Source organism: Saccostrea echinata, unplaced genomic scaffold (assembly GCF_033153115.1).
Source record: "Saccostrea echinata isolate AGI-Se365-2 ecotype Australia unplaced genomic scaffold, CSIRO_AGI_Sech_v1 ptg000029l, whole genome shotgun sequence".
NCBI classification, from domain to species: Eukaryota; Metazoa; Mollusca; class Bivalvia; order Ostreida; family Ostreidae; genus Saccostrea; species Saccostrea echinata.
In genome coordinates this window covers 30,739,315-30,755,460 of record NW_026889778.1, presented here as the reverse complement: position 1 = coordinate 30,755,460, position 16,146 = coordinate 30,739,315, and the positions used below count along the sequence as shown (strand labels likewise).

At 34.7% G+C, this 16,146-nt stretch overlaps 1 protein-coding gene across 2 annotated transcripts in view; it reads right to left on the bottom strand.

Moving 5' to 3' along the window:
* LOC133195809 (ubiquitin carboxyl-terminal hydrolase 15-like) overlaps window positions 1-16,146 on the bottom strand; it is a 427,782-nt gene that overhangs the window by 78,863 nt on the left and 332,773 nt on the right. For both annotated transcript variants that reach the window (XM_061331759.1, XM_061331760.1), the window contains exons 12-13: window positions 14,530-14,601; window positions 3,623-3,754 (exon numbers count right to left, since the gene is read on the bottom strand). In XM_061331759.1, the coding sequence (XP_061187743.1) occupies window positions 3,623-3,754; window positions 14,530-14,601 (204 nt within the window). The remainder of the gene's footprint in view (window positions 1-3,622; window positions 3,755-14,529; window positions 14,602-16,146) is intronic.

The following is a 16,146-nucleotide window of genomic DNA, read 5'->3' as shown; positions in this document are numbered from 1 at the left end:
GAACTAGTGTAATATGATCACTATCCTCTCATTTAACAACATAAGCATCGACACAAAACATATTTACATTCAAATGTATACTGCTACAATTTTGGCTTCTTGGGGCTACTAGACTATCTAATCAACCCTGGGGGAGCCCAGCAGGGAATACAGGTACCTGGGGAGAGCCCGGCAGGTATCTGTAAAGATTAATTGTAGTCTACTTGCTAAATAGGTGAGTAAAGCACCCTGGTGGGAGCCCGGCAGGGTGTACAGGTACCTGGGAGTGCCCAGCAGGTAGCTGTAAATTTAACAGATAAGATCCTGGGGTAGATCCCAGCAGGGTGAGCAGGTACCCGGGGGGGGGGGGGGGGGAGCCCGGCAGGTAGCTGCAGTCATAAATAGAGTGGATTCCTAAAATTTTATGGACTCTGGGGGAGTCCAGCAGAGTCGACAGGTACCTGGGGGGGGGGGGGGGGGGGGGCTGGCAGGTAGCTGTAAACCAAACACAGAATTATACAGTGACATTTACTTGATCAAATTTCATCAGTTTAAATCAAGTCAATTAAGGTGAATAAACAAAAATGACAAATTAGTTAAGTCATTAAATAAAAATCATAAAAATTGTTGGGGTTTTAGGGCCAAACGAGTGATGAAATGACAATTGAGAGATTGCATGAGACACGAGAGCCCCAAGAAGTAAAATATACACCTTGTATTCAGTTGATATATATGGTACACCTTCTACTTAAAAACAAGAGCTGAGTTTCCCTTGAGCTTCTTGTACTGCATTTGCAGATCTTCTTATGTATCTACTGTAACAAATGGATGACCATCTACCTAATGTTTGAATGAGATGATCCTCTATATCCGCTGCAGCTGCATATGTTGCAGCTCCAATTCTAAAAGAATGTCTGCAGTATTTCTGATCATCTAAAAGTTTAAAATTTGTAAAATGTGTCGTAACATACCTATAAAGTTTTCTCTGTACAAAATGTCACCATTAAAATCTACAAACATTGGTGACTCTGGTAATAATGAATTACAAGACCTCATCTGAATAAATTGAATCATGGTGGTGACAGGGTGTAAAGGTGGAACATTGAAGACTTGTATCTGCACACCTGATCTGAAAGGATCTATTTTTGACTTTCTAATTATATTATACCCCATTCATATGACACGATTTGCATACCTCAGTATATTTTACACATATGTAAATTTACTTACATGTGCAATTTTTGTTGTATGAACTGATTTGCTCATATGCAAATTATGCACAGTTGAGTAAATTTGCACCTGGTCAGGACAAGGTGTAAATTAACTTTTGCATACACGTTGTCGCAAAATATTTGCTCCTGTGTGTAAAATTTGTCGTATGAACATGAAGCAAATTTACTTACGCAAGTTTTTCGTCATGTGTATTGCATCAATCTCCATTTAAAGTGTTGTTATGGTTGAATATGCATTGGAATGTAAAATATCAGTCTGTAAACATGGCTGCTAGAAAGTAAAGCTCTAAAAATATGCGGATTTTCAAGGGTCAGTCTTACGCTAAGTAAACAAAAATTGAAAGTGAACTGAGTTACTGAGATCTGGGTAGATCTGTTGGTGTATGGCTTCAAAAGCCAAGTCTTCAAAGGGCATACGCTGTGTCGCCGAGAAGTACTACTAGCATAGTAATTTCTCCAAACTGCTTTCTCCACTCTGGAAACAAGGAACCATTATCTCCTGTGAAATAAATTTTTGAATATGCAAAAACGCGGGCATTGTGACCCTTCCTGGCAAACCTGTTTATGTCTCTAAAGATATAGCTGTTGTCACAAACACCCTGCAGATTCAATGAGTAGAATCCCTTCCTGTTCAAGTAGTCTCCGTGTGAATGCTTAGGAGCTATGATAGGAATATGCGTGCCATCAATCGCTCCACCATAGTTTAGCCCTTGATGACTTTCTTCATCCTTTCTCAGTTTTAGACTTAGGCAGGCTACTGACAGATGAGTTTATGTTACAAGGATTTCAACAACCTCGTTTCAAGTCATCATTTGGTAAATATATAGATTTCATATGACACATTTTCAATTCGAGTTATTTCCCTTGGTCGCCATCTTGGAGATCAAACTGGTATTTGAGCAGAAACATAAGGGCAAAAATCTTTGAATTACTAAACCTATGAACTTTGTTAACATATATTCCTAAGAAAAACTGTGTTATCTTTGCCTCATTGTCCAGTATGAGAAGTTTATGCCCAATATGGCGACTGACGAAAAATTACTCTATGGTCATAATAATGATCTTATTAGCAAATATAACCTATCATTGGATCGTATTTTGGCTGACTTCTTTCATACCAAATGTTAGGACTTTGTTTATACTTAATTTGACTCCAGAATGATCAATACATAGGGCTTATGGTGGGTGTGACCGGTTGACAGGGAATGCTTACTCCTCCTAGGCACCTGATCCCACCACTGGAATTTCCAGGGGTCCGTGTTTATTCCCTCTTCACATATTTTTATTTTTTGAAGATTTTTGAGATCGATCACAGTTTGTTATCTTCACTCTTTTCATTCTCCTTCTGGAAAATACACATATTCTTCAAGCAGATGTTCCATAATGGCCTCGTAAACTTGATGTTTGCAATCATACAGGGTAGATTTCCCAACACCAAAATGATTTCCAATCGTACGTCCCTTATTCGCTGAAGAAGACGCTAACCAGTAGATGGTAACAGCCACCTTCTTCTTTACATCCAACAGCTCTTCTACAGCCTTTGGGTTGGGACAAAAGCATTTCCCAACTTCTCACAAAATTTTATGAAATTTTCCTTAAACATTCAAAATTCTTATACCAATCTTCGTCCTTTAAGTCATAAAGAACGGTTTTGTCGTACCAATTTTTGGATCCAATTTTTCTTCTACTTCCTTTGAGGAACATCCAAAAGTTAATCCTATACCTAAATAGTAAGTTAATCCTATACCCAAATAGTAAGGAAATACCCTTTTTCTGTGAAAATTCACAAGTCTGAAGCGGTCCATCTCCTTATTTTAAATGACAATTTGAGGATTTACTTATGGTACATAAATCTCGTCTGAATGCATAGCAAATTAACTTTTACTTATGTGTGTAAATTTACTCATCTGTAAATTTGCACACATAAGCAAATTTTCGTCGTATGAATGGGGTAATAGAGAACTTAAGATATATTGGAAGTTTGAGAGATTAAGAGTAAATTTTCTAAGTTACACAGAGAGAAAAAAAAAATGGGACTGGCGTTTTACTTCAAGAGAGCAAGAACTTGGAGAGATTGGATTTCAAGCCATCGAGAGTCACCTGTATTTTGAAAGTGTTGAATCAGAGCAGTGGGTAAGAAAACAAAGAGGTTTGAGAAATATTTCCTTCTCTATTTCATTAAATTTAGATTCTTCAGGTGAAAAAACTATTATGGACTGTTTCGAATGAAGACAAATTATCACCTCTGCATAGGGTTTTCATGCATATATACTGTATATTGTTTTGAGTATCCTATGTTCTTAATGAACAGAATATATCCATTTATCAATGCTTCATTTGTAATATTTCAACAAACAGTATGACAAATATTATTTTGAAAAATTCAAATAAAAGTAAAGATTTCCTCTTACGACACTCTTTGAAGGAACCCATTATACAAATCTTCAGCAGTACACGTTCTACTTGGCAGAGCCAAGAATAATGGCTGACCAAACAACTGCCAAGATGGTGTTTGATAATTTGATGAGCAATTATTTTTGCATCTGAAAATAAAATTATGATCAATGAAAAGATTCAAAAGCAACCAACATTACACAAACTGAAGGCATATGGGCTGCAATGCTCACCTGGGTCACCTTGTTTCTGCTGTTTTTCAGAACAGTGATCAACCCTATCCCCATGAGCTATGATCGAATATGCTTGAATCTATACTACCTGAGATTGCTATCACATTAATATTACTCCTCGTGAGCAACGTATTCTTGAGAAAATTATTTTAAAAGACTTGCCCAATATTTATAATATATATTTATATTCTCAAGTAAAATTTGATCATCAAGGTCACTTCCAGGGATCATCATTGTGGTCCTTACCTCCCATGGAATATGACTGGAAGAAAATTGAATCAGTACTATATCAGGAAAATGTCACAAAATTTAACGTTTCCTGGTTCAGTATTTCTTGAGAAGAAATTTTTTTAATACTGTAACAAGATAATTTATTGATGCAAAGCATCAAATCGGCTGCAAATTTTCATGTGTCAATCATGATACCCTGGATCTATGTCTTGATGATGCTGCAGATGATGGACGTCACAATAAATGTGCTTTGTCAAAAAAAAAAGTGTTGTGTCAATAGCAGCTGTAGCAAATTCAAGATGAAATTTATCAATTTTTCCCTATTGTAATAATCTGGAAACTTGTATCGAGTTGCTTTAAACATTATACACTCCTACTTTAGGGAGCACTTCTTGTACAAACTTTTCGTAAAATCATATATAAATATATCTTGTTGAATTGACAAAAATATTAAAAGCATTGCTATCAATCATTAATACATAATATAAAACATTTAAAAAAAAAATTATACTAACTCTTATGCATGCAATCAATAAACAAGAGGCCCAAGGGCCTTAACAGTCACCTGAGTATAATACAATACTGTAAAGGATCCACAAAAGTATAAAACAAAATTAATTGATAATTGAAGCTATTTTGCCCAAGAATTTCAACAAGAGGCCCAAGGGCCTTAATGGTCACCTGAGTACAATACAACAATTCAGAGGATCCATAAACTGGTAAATGAAGCTTTGTTGCCCAAAAGCAAGAAAAACAGTAAGATTTGCATCAACAAAATAATTGGTCTAGTATCTGTCTGTCCCCAATTTATCACTATTACCATGCAGACTATTAACAAACTGTCTATTTTTTAACCCCATATTATTACTTCCAACATTGGCTTCTCTTGCGCCTTTGAAGAACAATTAAAAAAGATAAGTTATTTTTGTCTCAATTTTATTCATCTATTATTTCCAAGTCTACCTGATCATTAAAACTATGAAAGTACTTTTTGTACTATACAATAAATATTCTTGCATAATTCTCTTATTCTATTAGGCATTCAAATACATTATTTACAGTGATTTACTATCAAAGGTGAATGGCAAAGGGGAATAACTTTGCTCAGCAGAATACAAGTTAATAGAGCACTGGCCAGGACCAGAACACTTGATTAAATGGTCCAGGTGTTCAAAATTCTGGTAAAAACACCCTTGCATATTAAAACTTTTTCTGTTTGCCTCAAAGCACAAAAAGCACAAAAATTTTTCAAAGAAATACATTTTCACTATATTATTAAATCCTTACACCAGAACATCTGACCCATTGGCCATAAGCTCACAATTCTGGAATAAGCACCCTTGCTCATCAAAACTATACACTTGTTTCTTTGCTTTATAACCAGTAGTAGAAAAAATATTTTAAAAGAAATTATGCATTTTCACTACATAATCAATAAAGCCCCCCCCCCTTTCACCAGAACCCCTGACCCTGGGGCCATGAAATTCACAATTTTGGAAGAGGCAACCATGCTCATCATAACTATGCACTAAGTTAGTTTATTTAAAACCCAATAGCAGAGAAGAAGATTTTCAAAGAAATAATGCACTTTCACTATATGATCTATATAGCCCCATCCTAGCACCAGAACTCCTTATCCTGGGGCCATGAATTTCACAATTTTGGTAGAAGCACTCTGGCTCAATGCTTATTACAATCATGCCAACAGTTTGACTGCTTGATGTCCAGGAGTAAAGAAGAAGATTTTTAAAGATTGCATTAATTTTGGTGATTTTAGCCCCACCCCTCAGGGCCCAGGGGGACAGGGACCATGAAATTCACAATTTTTGTTCCCCTTCCCCCACAGATGCTACATGTATATGCCAAATTTGGTTGAAATTGGTTGAGCGGTTTCAGAGAAGAAGCTGAAAATGTTAATGCACATCGCACAACGACAGACAAAAATGGATAGCAATAGGTCACCTGAGTGACTCAGGTGACCTAAAAATCTGGTAAAATTACCCTTACTTATTGTAACAAGTGAGACTCAACTGATCTCCTTATGGATGATAATGAATGCAAAATACACAAATACAATGGACACTTGCCTAGTGTGTAAGGTATTCAATATGTACAGATATTGTTTTTGTCACTTGCCTAGTGCTAATACACAGAGAAATCTCTAATGCCTGTATATTTACTCAAGGTGATACCTCTACACAAACAACTTAGCTGCTTGCCACTTGGTAACACTTGCCTCTTGACTATATAATAAAGTTAGTAATACTTGCTACCAGCACTCGCAACTTCAAGCAGACTCTAGCAATCCAAACTCTGATCTCCATGAATTTACCTGAACATAACTCTTTCTATCATCAAACAGGACACCCCAGTGTACACATACTAAGTACAATTGGCCCTTTGCTACATGAATAATCTTTATATCAATCTTTTATATTGCTTACCAAGCAATAATTTGACTTTGAGCATAATTTGCTCATTTAAACCAAACATTTATTTTCATTTTGTTTCAATATATATAAAATTCTTTCTTGTATTCTCATTCAATCAAATAACCTGTTAATTAAATTAAACAGAAGAATTTCTTGATTAAACACAATTTAGCAAAGGGAAGTAACTCTCATTTGCTTTACTTATTACAATTTTATACTCTGCCCCCTAGATACCCAGGAGCAGAGAAAAGGCACATTTACTTATATTTTTATTCAAACATTTACATTATTGCAATTAGTCTGTTTGCTTAATGGAGAAGATTTTCATTTACTCAATAGAGCCCTGTCCAAATACCAGAACCCCTGACTCAGGGGCCATGAAATTCCCAATTTTGGAAGAGGCAACCTTGCTCATCATAATTATGCATTTAGTTTGTTTGCTTAATACCCTGGAGCAAAAGAAAATGTTACGGCCATTTTCGGTAATAAGACTTATCACTGCACTTGTGATGTGACATCATCATTTTTGGGGCACAGTATTTTTTTGTGTAGAGCCCGTGATTTTATGGCAGGACACGGCAGGGCTAGGTGCCTGCAGTATTTACTACTAGTTTTCCAGTCATCTTTGTACAGATACAACTGATATTTATGTCACTGGAAGAAACTTCTATATTGTAAATCATCAATTGTCTTGTCAATCGTCATTCAACGTCATATTTCTATGTCAAACATCATTTTCTACGTATTTGAATGTCATACATCATTCATCATCATTTGTTATTTCAACCTCACTTACCAGTTATCGTCACCCTCATCAATAAAATCTTGTGACACATTTACAATGGATTTCCTAGTTTTCCAGTCATCTTTGTACAGATACAACTGATATTTATGTCACTGGAAGAAACTTCTATATTGTAAATCATCAATTGTCTTGTCAATCGTCATTCAACGTCATATTTCTATGTCAAACATCATTTTCTACGTATTTGAATGTCATACATCATTCATCATCATTTGTTATTTCAACCTCACTTACCAGTTATCGTCACCCTCATCAATAAAATCTTGTGACACATTTACAATGGATTTCCTTACTTTCCTTAGCCAGTACAGAAGATTATTTTATTTTAATATGTGCTCCCCCCCCCCCCCCCCCCACACACACACACAGAACCCAAGACCCACAGGCCACATCATTAACAATTTTGGAAGAGGCACCTTTCCTCATCATGATTATGCATCTAGTCTGTTTCCTAAATACCCATGAACAGAGGAGAATTTTTTCAAAGAATTAATGCATTTCGTTATGTAATCATTAGAGCCTCGCCCTAACACCAGAAACCCAGACACAAGGGCCATGAAATTCACAATTTTGGAAGAGGCAATCTTCCTCACCATAACTATGTACTTAGCTCATCATTTTAATACCCAGGAGCAGAGAAGATTTTCAAAGAATTAATGCATTTTCACTATATAATAATTAGAGCCCCGCCCTAACTCCAGAACCCCTGACCCAGTGGCCATGAAATTCACAATTTTGGAAGAGGCACTCTTCCTCATCAAAAGTATGTAGTTAGTTCATCAACTTAACATCCAGGAGCAGAAGATCAGATTTTTCAAAGAATTAACACATTTTCACTATATAACCATTAAAGCCCCGCCCTAACACCAGAACCCCTGAAGCAGGGACCATGAAATTCACAATTTTGGAAGAAGCATCTGTCCCCATCATAACTATGCATTTAATTTGTTTCATTAACACCAAGGAGCAGTGAAGAAGATTTTTAAAGAATTAATGCATTTTCGCTATATAATCATTAGATCCATGCCCTAACTCTAGAACCTTGACCCAGGGGCCATGAAATTCACAATTTTTGAAGAGGCACTCTTCCTCATCAAAACAATGTACTAAGTTCATCGGTGTAATTTAGGAGCACAGGAGAAGGTTTTCAAAAGAGTTCATGCATTTTCACTATATAAACATTAGAACCCCGCTCGAACACCAGAACCCCTGACCCAGGAGCCTGGTGAAATTCACAAGTTTGGAAGAGGCATTTCTCCTCATCGTAACTATGCATCTAGTTTGTTTCACTAATACCCAGGAGCAGAGGAGAAGATTTTCAAAGAATTAATGCATTTTCACTATATAATCATCAGAGCCCCACCCTAACATCAGAACCCGAGTCAGGGGCCATGAAATTCACAATTTTGGAAGAGTCACCCTTCCTCATCATAACTATGTATTTGTTCCCTGAATACCCAGGAGCAGAGGATAAGATTTTTAAAGAAATAATACATTTTCACTATATGTTCAACAGTTCCCCACCCTAGCACCAGAACCCCTGACCCAGGGGCCATGAATTTCATAATTTTGGTAGAGGACTCAATGCTTATTACAATCATGCTAGTACTTTGACTGCTTGATGTCCAGGAGTTAAGAAGAACATTTGTAAGGATTGCATTAATTTTTGTGGTTTTAGCTTCACCCCTCAGGCCCCAGGGGGCCAGGGGCCATGAATTTCACAATTTTTGTTCCCTTTCACCCATAGATGCTATATGCCAAAATTGGTTGAAATTGGTTCAGTGGTTCAAGAGCAGAAGCTGAAAATGTACAAATGTTAACACACGACGCACAACGCACGAGGACGACAACAGACGAAAAGAGATGGCAATAGGTCACCTGAGTAAATTCAGGTGACTTAAAAATAATTCCAATGAGACAATAAAAAATAACACCTCATTCCCCTCATGCACTTTCTAACACAACCACAAATAGATTGGCTGTTGCTGTGGCTGATAATAATTTGTCCAAACTGGATACCCACCAGTGTTACAACGCAAAATGTAATAACAAAGCAAAATGTAATAAACTGGGATTATTGCATTTTGCATTATAACATTTTGCATAGATATCAACTCAGAATGAAATAACACAAATTGTAAAAAACAGACTTTTAATATTATTACATTTTGCGTTATTACATTTTACGTCGAGATCAAAACAAAATGTAATAATGCAAAATGTAATTACACGATTTTTGGATTATCATATTTTGCGTTGTAACATTTTGCATCGAGATTAAGCAAAATGCAGCAACGCAAAATGTAATAACACACTATTTTGTCAGTCAGGTTGAAAATAATTTTCAATTGAATTGAATCAAGTGGATGAAGAAAATAAATGGAAAGAAACAAAAGGAAAAATAAAAATAAGCTAATTCTTACATTAGATCTGATTTGATCATATAGTGAAATCACTAAATGATAAAATTAAATTTTTACTGGCTGGTGTAAATAAAGCGAGAAGGGGTTTTCTTGACAATTAAGATATCATACTATTTTTCAAATCATGTGCATTGCAGACCAGCAAAAATAAAATTTTCTCTCTCTCTTCAATAATAAAATGGATAGTTTCTGCATGTGCATAAAAATACAATGATCAACATATGAAGTAACCCCTACCCCCCGCTTCTCCTCGCCAGACACACATATATGCACTTCGGACAAAATCTATGTAAATGTTATCATGACCATTATCTTATGCTTTATGAATCATTTGGTATCAAGACTTAAAATAATTATTCATATATGCAGATCAGCGGCATAAACACATTACTCTATTATCAGACAATGTCTTGGAAAAAAAAAGAATACTTTGTGTATAACTGATTTCGCAATTGAAATAAAAATACATAATAAAAATAGACCCGTGCTTATTATTATTTTTTGGTACACATACTGCACCTCCTGCCTTTTAAAAATCTTCCTCTAATGACTCTGACTATTTAAAGAAAATTATAATATTTCTCATCTTTACAATTTGATAAATTAAAATAAAGACCAAGGGATCATTTAATTCATTTCCAAAAATATGTTGTAGCTTTCTATTTCCGCTCTCTGCTTGATCATGATATTTTTTATTTATTTATTTAATTATTAATTAATTTATTTATTTTATTCTTTTCTTTCTATTCTAATTTCTTTTAATAATTGACCAAAGCTAAGATATAAAACTCTCTTTTCACTTCTTAGTTAAAGTAATCGTAAGTAAGTTAACAAAATGAAAAAAAAACTTGGGGTATCACGGGTGTTTCTTCCCATAGTAAAGATAAAATGTGAGGGTTTCTGAATGTACACGATAAATGCAAAACACGATAGAACCCAATAAATGCAAAACACGATAGAAAACTCAAAACCTGATAAATGGAAAACACAATACGATAGAAAATGCAAAACCTGATAAATGACACTATACGATAGGATACATGCACTATACGATAGGATAAACGCATGATAGGACATGATAGAATTGTAAAGAAAAACGTTGCGTGTACTGTAACACAGCTGTGTATTTTCATTAGCTGAGACAGTCAATTGCATTAATTAATTCACTTAACTATGACATCATATGATGTAGGTTTTACTTAATTAAATTAACAGTATTACTACAAAATAGAATTTTACTTCATGTATATGCTAAGTTCCAGTATCTATAGAAAAATGACATGATTCAAAGGCAAACTGATGGTTCAACAAAACAGAGAAAAAAATTTAAAGTACATGTATATTAAACAAACTGTTTTGTTTGTCTTCTGGATCAAACAGTTACCTGTGTTTTTTTTTTTAATTAAATGCACATTCGTATGTCCCGAGAATATTTTGTTAACAGAGTTGTTAGAATATATTGGAATTAAGATGAGATGTTCTAATTGTGATTTTTAAGGACCATGTTTTACCTGTAGACCTTTTTAGACATTATAGTAAAACCCAAGTCACATTTCCTAAAAATGATCGATGGTTTTTAAGGTAAAAATATGATTATTTGGGCCATAGTCGGCAGTTGATCAGCCCTTGTCTTCCCTGATTTTTACCTCTTTTTTCATGGGCTGACCAATTTTATGTCAGTTGGGCAAAGATATAATTTTTTTCTGCGTTGGTGGCCGATTCCTTCAATTGAAGCAGTTGTTGAATAGTCCATCGACCAACCTTCGATCATCGTCCGACCATTGGCATACAGCTTTTAAAGTCAGTTGATGGTCGGTTGACATTTAGTAATTGGGTTTTCGTAAATGTCGGCTGACGGTGAAATTCAAACTGCAGCCCAGCGATTAATGATCAGGCGAGGGTTGGCCAACTTATAAATATTTTTACTTTAATTGGTATCGGTGTTCCTAGGAATTAATGCAACTACTCTGCATCCCCCTAGACTAGAGTCTGCCGATCATGTTTTTTGGTCGCCTGACCATCTGCTTAAATGTGACCTAGGCAGAAAGTAGTGTAAATTTCCAGCCATATTTTTGCATGAAATCATCCCCCTATTTCAATGTATTGTCATTATTCCATGACTTGTATTAAAATAAGACGAAAGAAAACTTGTAACAGAATCTTGAGATACAGTCCCTGAAACGTTCTACTTTCCCCCTTGAACGGTGAGCGAATGCAGAGTGAACGCTGAACGAACGCAGAGCGAACAGTGAGTGAATGATGTGTGAATGCTGAACGTAATTTGGTGAACGGTTGGTGAACGGTGAGTGAACGCAGAACGTGAACAGAGCGCATACGCAAGCGCAAAGTGAACGGTGAACGTAAGATGAACGATTTATTCGGAATGTCTCCGATCTTTTCCTTACATTGTATACATTTTATTTTATTCTATTGTTAGGTGCAAAAACATTAATATATCTCCTAAATAAAGGAATTCATACCATGTAAAAAATTGTTATGAACACTTCCAGAAAAATAGATAAATAAATTAATTAATAAACATTCCCACATTATCGTAAGAAAATGATACATGCACATTAAGTACGTCTATGAATTATGTTTCTTACAATATTTTCTGCACATATCTATTATTTTTAACTTAATTAAGCTGTTTAGTCACAAATAAATTATTGCTGTTAAACATTGTTACTTATACAAAACTCTGTATTCAAAGTAGAGAAAATTACAAGGACACATGTGTTTCCATACAGAGGCGATTCCGTGTAAAATAATTTAAAAAAATTGCAATTAAAAATATTTTACAAAGGTCTGTGGATGTGTTATATAAATATACATGTACTCTATTTTTTCATGCAATTATCTATTTATGTGACATTTCTATTTTTAACGATAATCTTTTAGCACTTTTGACACACACCCCCCTTTCCCCGTTATGACATGTGAACAAGAGGATACACAGAGGCATTCATATATGAACAACAGTAATTGATATTTTTAGTAATATGCTGCAATACTTATATATAATCAGACAAATTATACAGGGAGAGAGAGAGAGAGAGAGAGAGACAGATTCCATCTTACACCCCCCCCCTTCCTCAAATGCATGTACCTGTATCAAGAATTTTTTTTTTATATATATATCAGGCAGTGAAAAAAACCAAATCTTTATCAACAAATCAATTTGTTTGGCAGTCATAATCGTTTTTTTTCCTGCTTCAAGTTCACATGAAGTCCACATGCTTGTCCTGTCAATCAAAATCATTGACACTGTGCTGCTGTAAGTCTCGTCATGCTCAAGGCAAAGTTCTAATGTTCCCAAGGAGTTTTAAAAACTTTTTTGATCATTTCTAGATCTCATTCCAACATTGCTCAATAAGTAAATAAATGAATAAATAAATAAATAAAATGTATTGGACATAAACACTTGGAATAATGAAGTCGCATGAATTTGATCCTTGCTAATTCAAATACCACTATCAGCACGTGTATTTTGAACCACCATTAATTAATGACTCTCTTAGATGCATGAACATTTATAAACTGAAATTTTAATGTTACAAAACGCATTAATAAACTAAAATATACTGCAAATACTTACGAAGTGGCAGATTCAGGAAAGTGGGGGGGGGGGGGATTAAATGGTAAACATATAAATAGTTACAGTGATGAAGGATTTTTTTCCCTCTCATACGAAAGACTTTGACTATATTTGTGAAAAAGAAAACCTTATACCCTTCCAGATCCACCAAAAACTTGCAGTTTTTATTATTATAATTTTTTTTAGAGTATTACAATTCAAATAAATAGTTTTTTAACCACACAATCACTGTACATGGCTCCGTAGATATTTAATCCGTAATAATATCTATAATTCTCAGAAGTAGTTGTAACATGTACAAATGAACATGTATTTCTATAGTAACTGAGAAAAAATGTGTTAGAAATGAATATTTTGGTAATTATTCTGCAGTTGGTTAGTAAAGTGATCCGAATTATCATCTCTCTACCCATGATTTGTGGTCTTTGACATAATATCAGAATGTTGCAGCGCCGTATCGGTACATGTATGTTGCCGTATTTAAATTTAATCTTGTACCTGTAGCATCGTACTGAATGAATATGTTTCCAACAACATTTATTATTAAGAGAAATTTAATAAATAATCAACAGTTAAGTTAAAAAATAATAAAAAATATTGGAGATAATTTTTTGCAGAAAATAATGATACTTTAAACCAGTAAACCCTTACTTTAACGCTTTTTCTTTTAAAAAGATAAGTCCTTTCACTTTGGAGTTCCGAATGACAATGAAGACTGAACGCTGAACGCAAGAATGCAAAGTGAATGAACGGGAGCGAACGGTGAACGCTTTGTGAACGGTGAATGCTGAACGCAAAACTGTGAATGGAAAGTGAACGGTGAACGCACGCTGAACGAATGGTGAGCAAACGGAAAAATGAGAAAGTAGAAGGTCTCAGGGGCTGTACTTTCTTTCAAACATATTTGATAGAAAAGTTGCTATCTTCATTTTTTTGAAAAATTGTAGAGATGTTTGGGTCCTTACATTGAGAATGGGTTTTAGCCTTTGACACAGGGGAGCTATAATACTTCTGTTTAAAAATATATTTTTATCAAATGATTCATTTACTTATTTTATACACAAAGTCTGAAATTCCTTTCTATAGCAAAATTTCTTAAGCTCTTCATGAGTGTAGAAGATTCAGTTTCTGGTGTATAATGGATGATAATTAACAGATTGGTTAAGCTGGCATTTATACATGTATATTGAAAATAAAATTACCGATTTTCTCTCATGTAGACTGGAACTAGCATAGTATCAGAACTATCAGTAGGAGATACTGGCACTTCATATCTGTTAAAAGACATACAAATCATGGCTTGAGAAGAAAGAACAAGTGCACTTATGAACCCTGGTAACATATGAACAAAAAAACTGTAATACAAATTAAGCAAAATTTTTCATCTTACATCATCAAATAATATCTTAACAACCATACAATTCAACAAGTTTTAGCACTGAAATTCACGTATATACAAAGAGCAAAGCCAAACATTGTGGTAGGGGTGAGCCAATAATTGTGAATACAGTAAATCTACAGTAAGTTCAAGGACAAGTTGACTAATAATTCAAACTTGGATCTACACTAACCAATGCTTCCATATCAATATGACCTATCATGCCTTGCTGTTCTTGAGAAGAATATTATCTGTTAAAAAATATTCTGATAGATTTTATGTTAAACTGTGATCACCCATTATGGCCCCACCCTACACATTATGTCATGTTTTGAACAAACTTATCATACTTTTGCTGTTCTTATGAAGAATATTATCAAACATTATTTCCCATATCTCCCAATGTAAAACTTTAATCACCCACTGTAGCCCCACTCTACTCCTGGGGTCATGATTTATACAATTTGAATCTACACTACCTGAGCATGCTTCCATATCAATATGACTTATCATGCTTTTGCTGTTCTTGCAAAGAATATTATAAAAGACTATTTCCTATATATTCCTATGTAAAACTATAATCACCCATTGTAGCCCCCCCCCCCCCCAGTCATGATTTGTACAATTTGAATCTAAACTATCTGAGGATGCTTCCATATCACCCAACTCTAGGGGATCATGATTTGAAATAATTTGAGTCAACACTACATAAGGAAGGTTTAACAAGTTTCCACTTTTCTCGTCCTGTGGTTCTTGAGAAGATTTTTGAAAGTTGCATGGACCTTCATTTGAACAAACTTGAATCCCCTTCACCCAAGGATGCTTTGTGGCAAGTTTTGTTGAAATTGGCCCATTAAATTGGAATATTTACATTGTCAAATTTCTTTGTCCAAGATAAAACTACTAACAAATGATAAAAAAATTGATTTATTCATAAAGCTATTGGTTCACCAATAGGAGTGGTTTAAAGAAAATTGAGAGAAGTGGGTGGGGCTTGGATTGAGCTCATGAATCTATGGAATCATGTAAATATAAGGAATACTTCGTTTTATGATGATGATCAAGCAAATATGCAAATATATATAAATGGACATTGAAAAACTTTGATCTCCCATTGTTCCTCCACTTTTAACCAAGGAGGCCATTGATTTGAACAAAGTTGAATCTATGCTACCTGAAGATGCTACCCTTGGGGGTCATAATATGAACAAATTGAATCTACAGTATGTAATAAAGCTTTCACATAAGTTTTATCTTCATATGGCTCAGTGGTTCTTAAGAAGAATTTTTAATTACCATGAATTCTTAATTATCTCCCTTTGAAAGAGGGTGCTCCCTGTGAACATACTTTAATTCCCTTTACTCAAGGATGCCTTTTGGCAAGTTTGGTTTAAATTGGCTTAGTAGTTCTGGAGAAGAAGTGAAAAGTTTACAGACAACA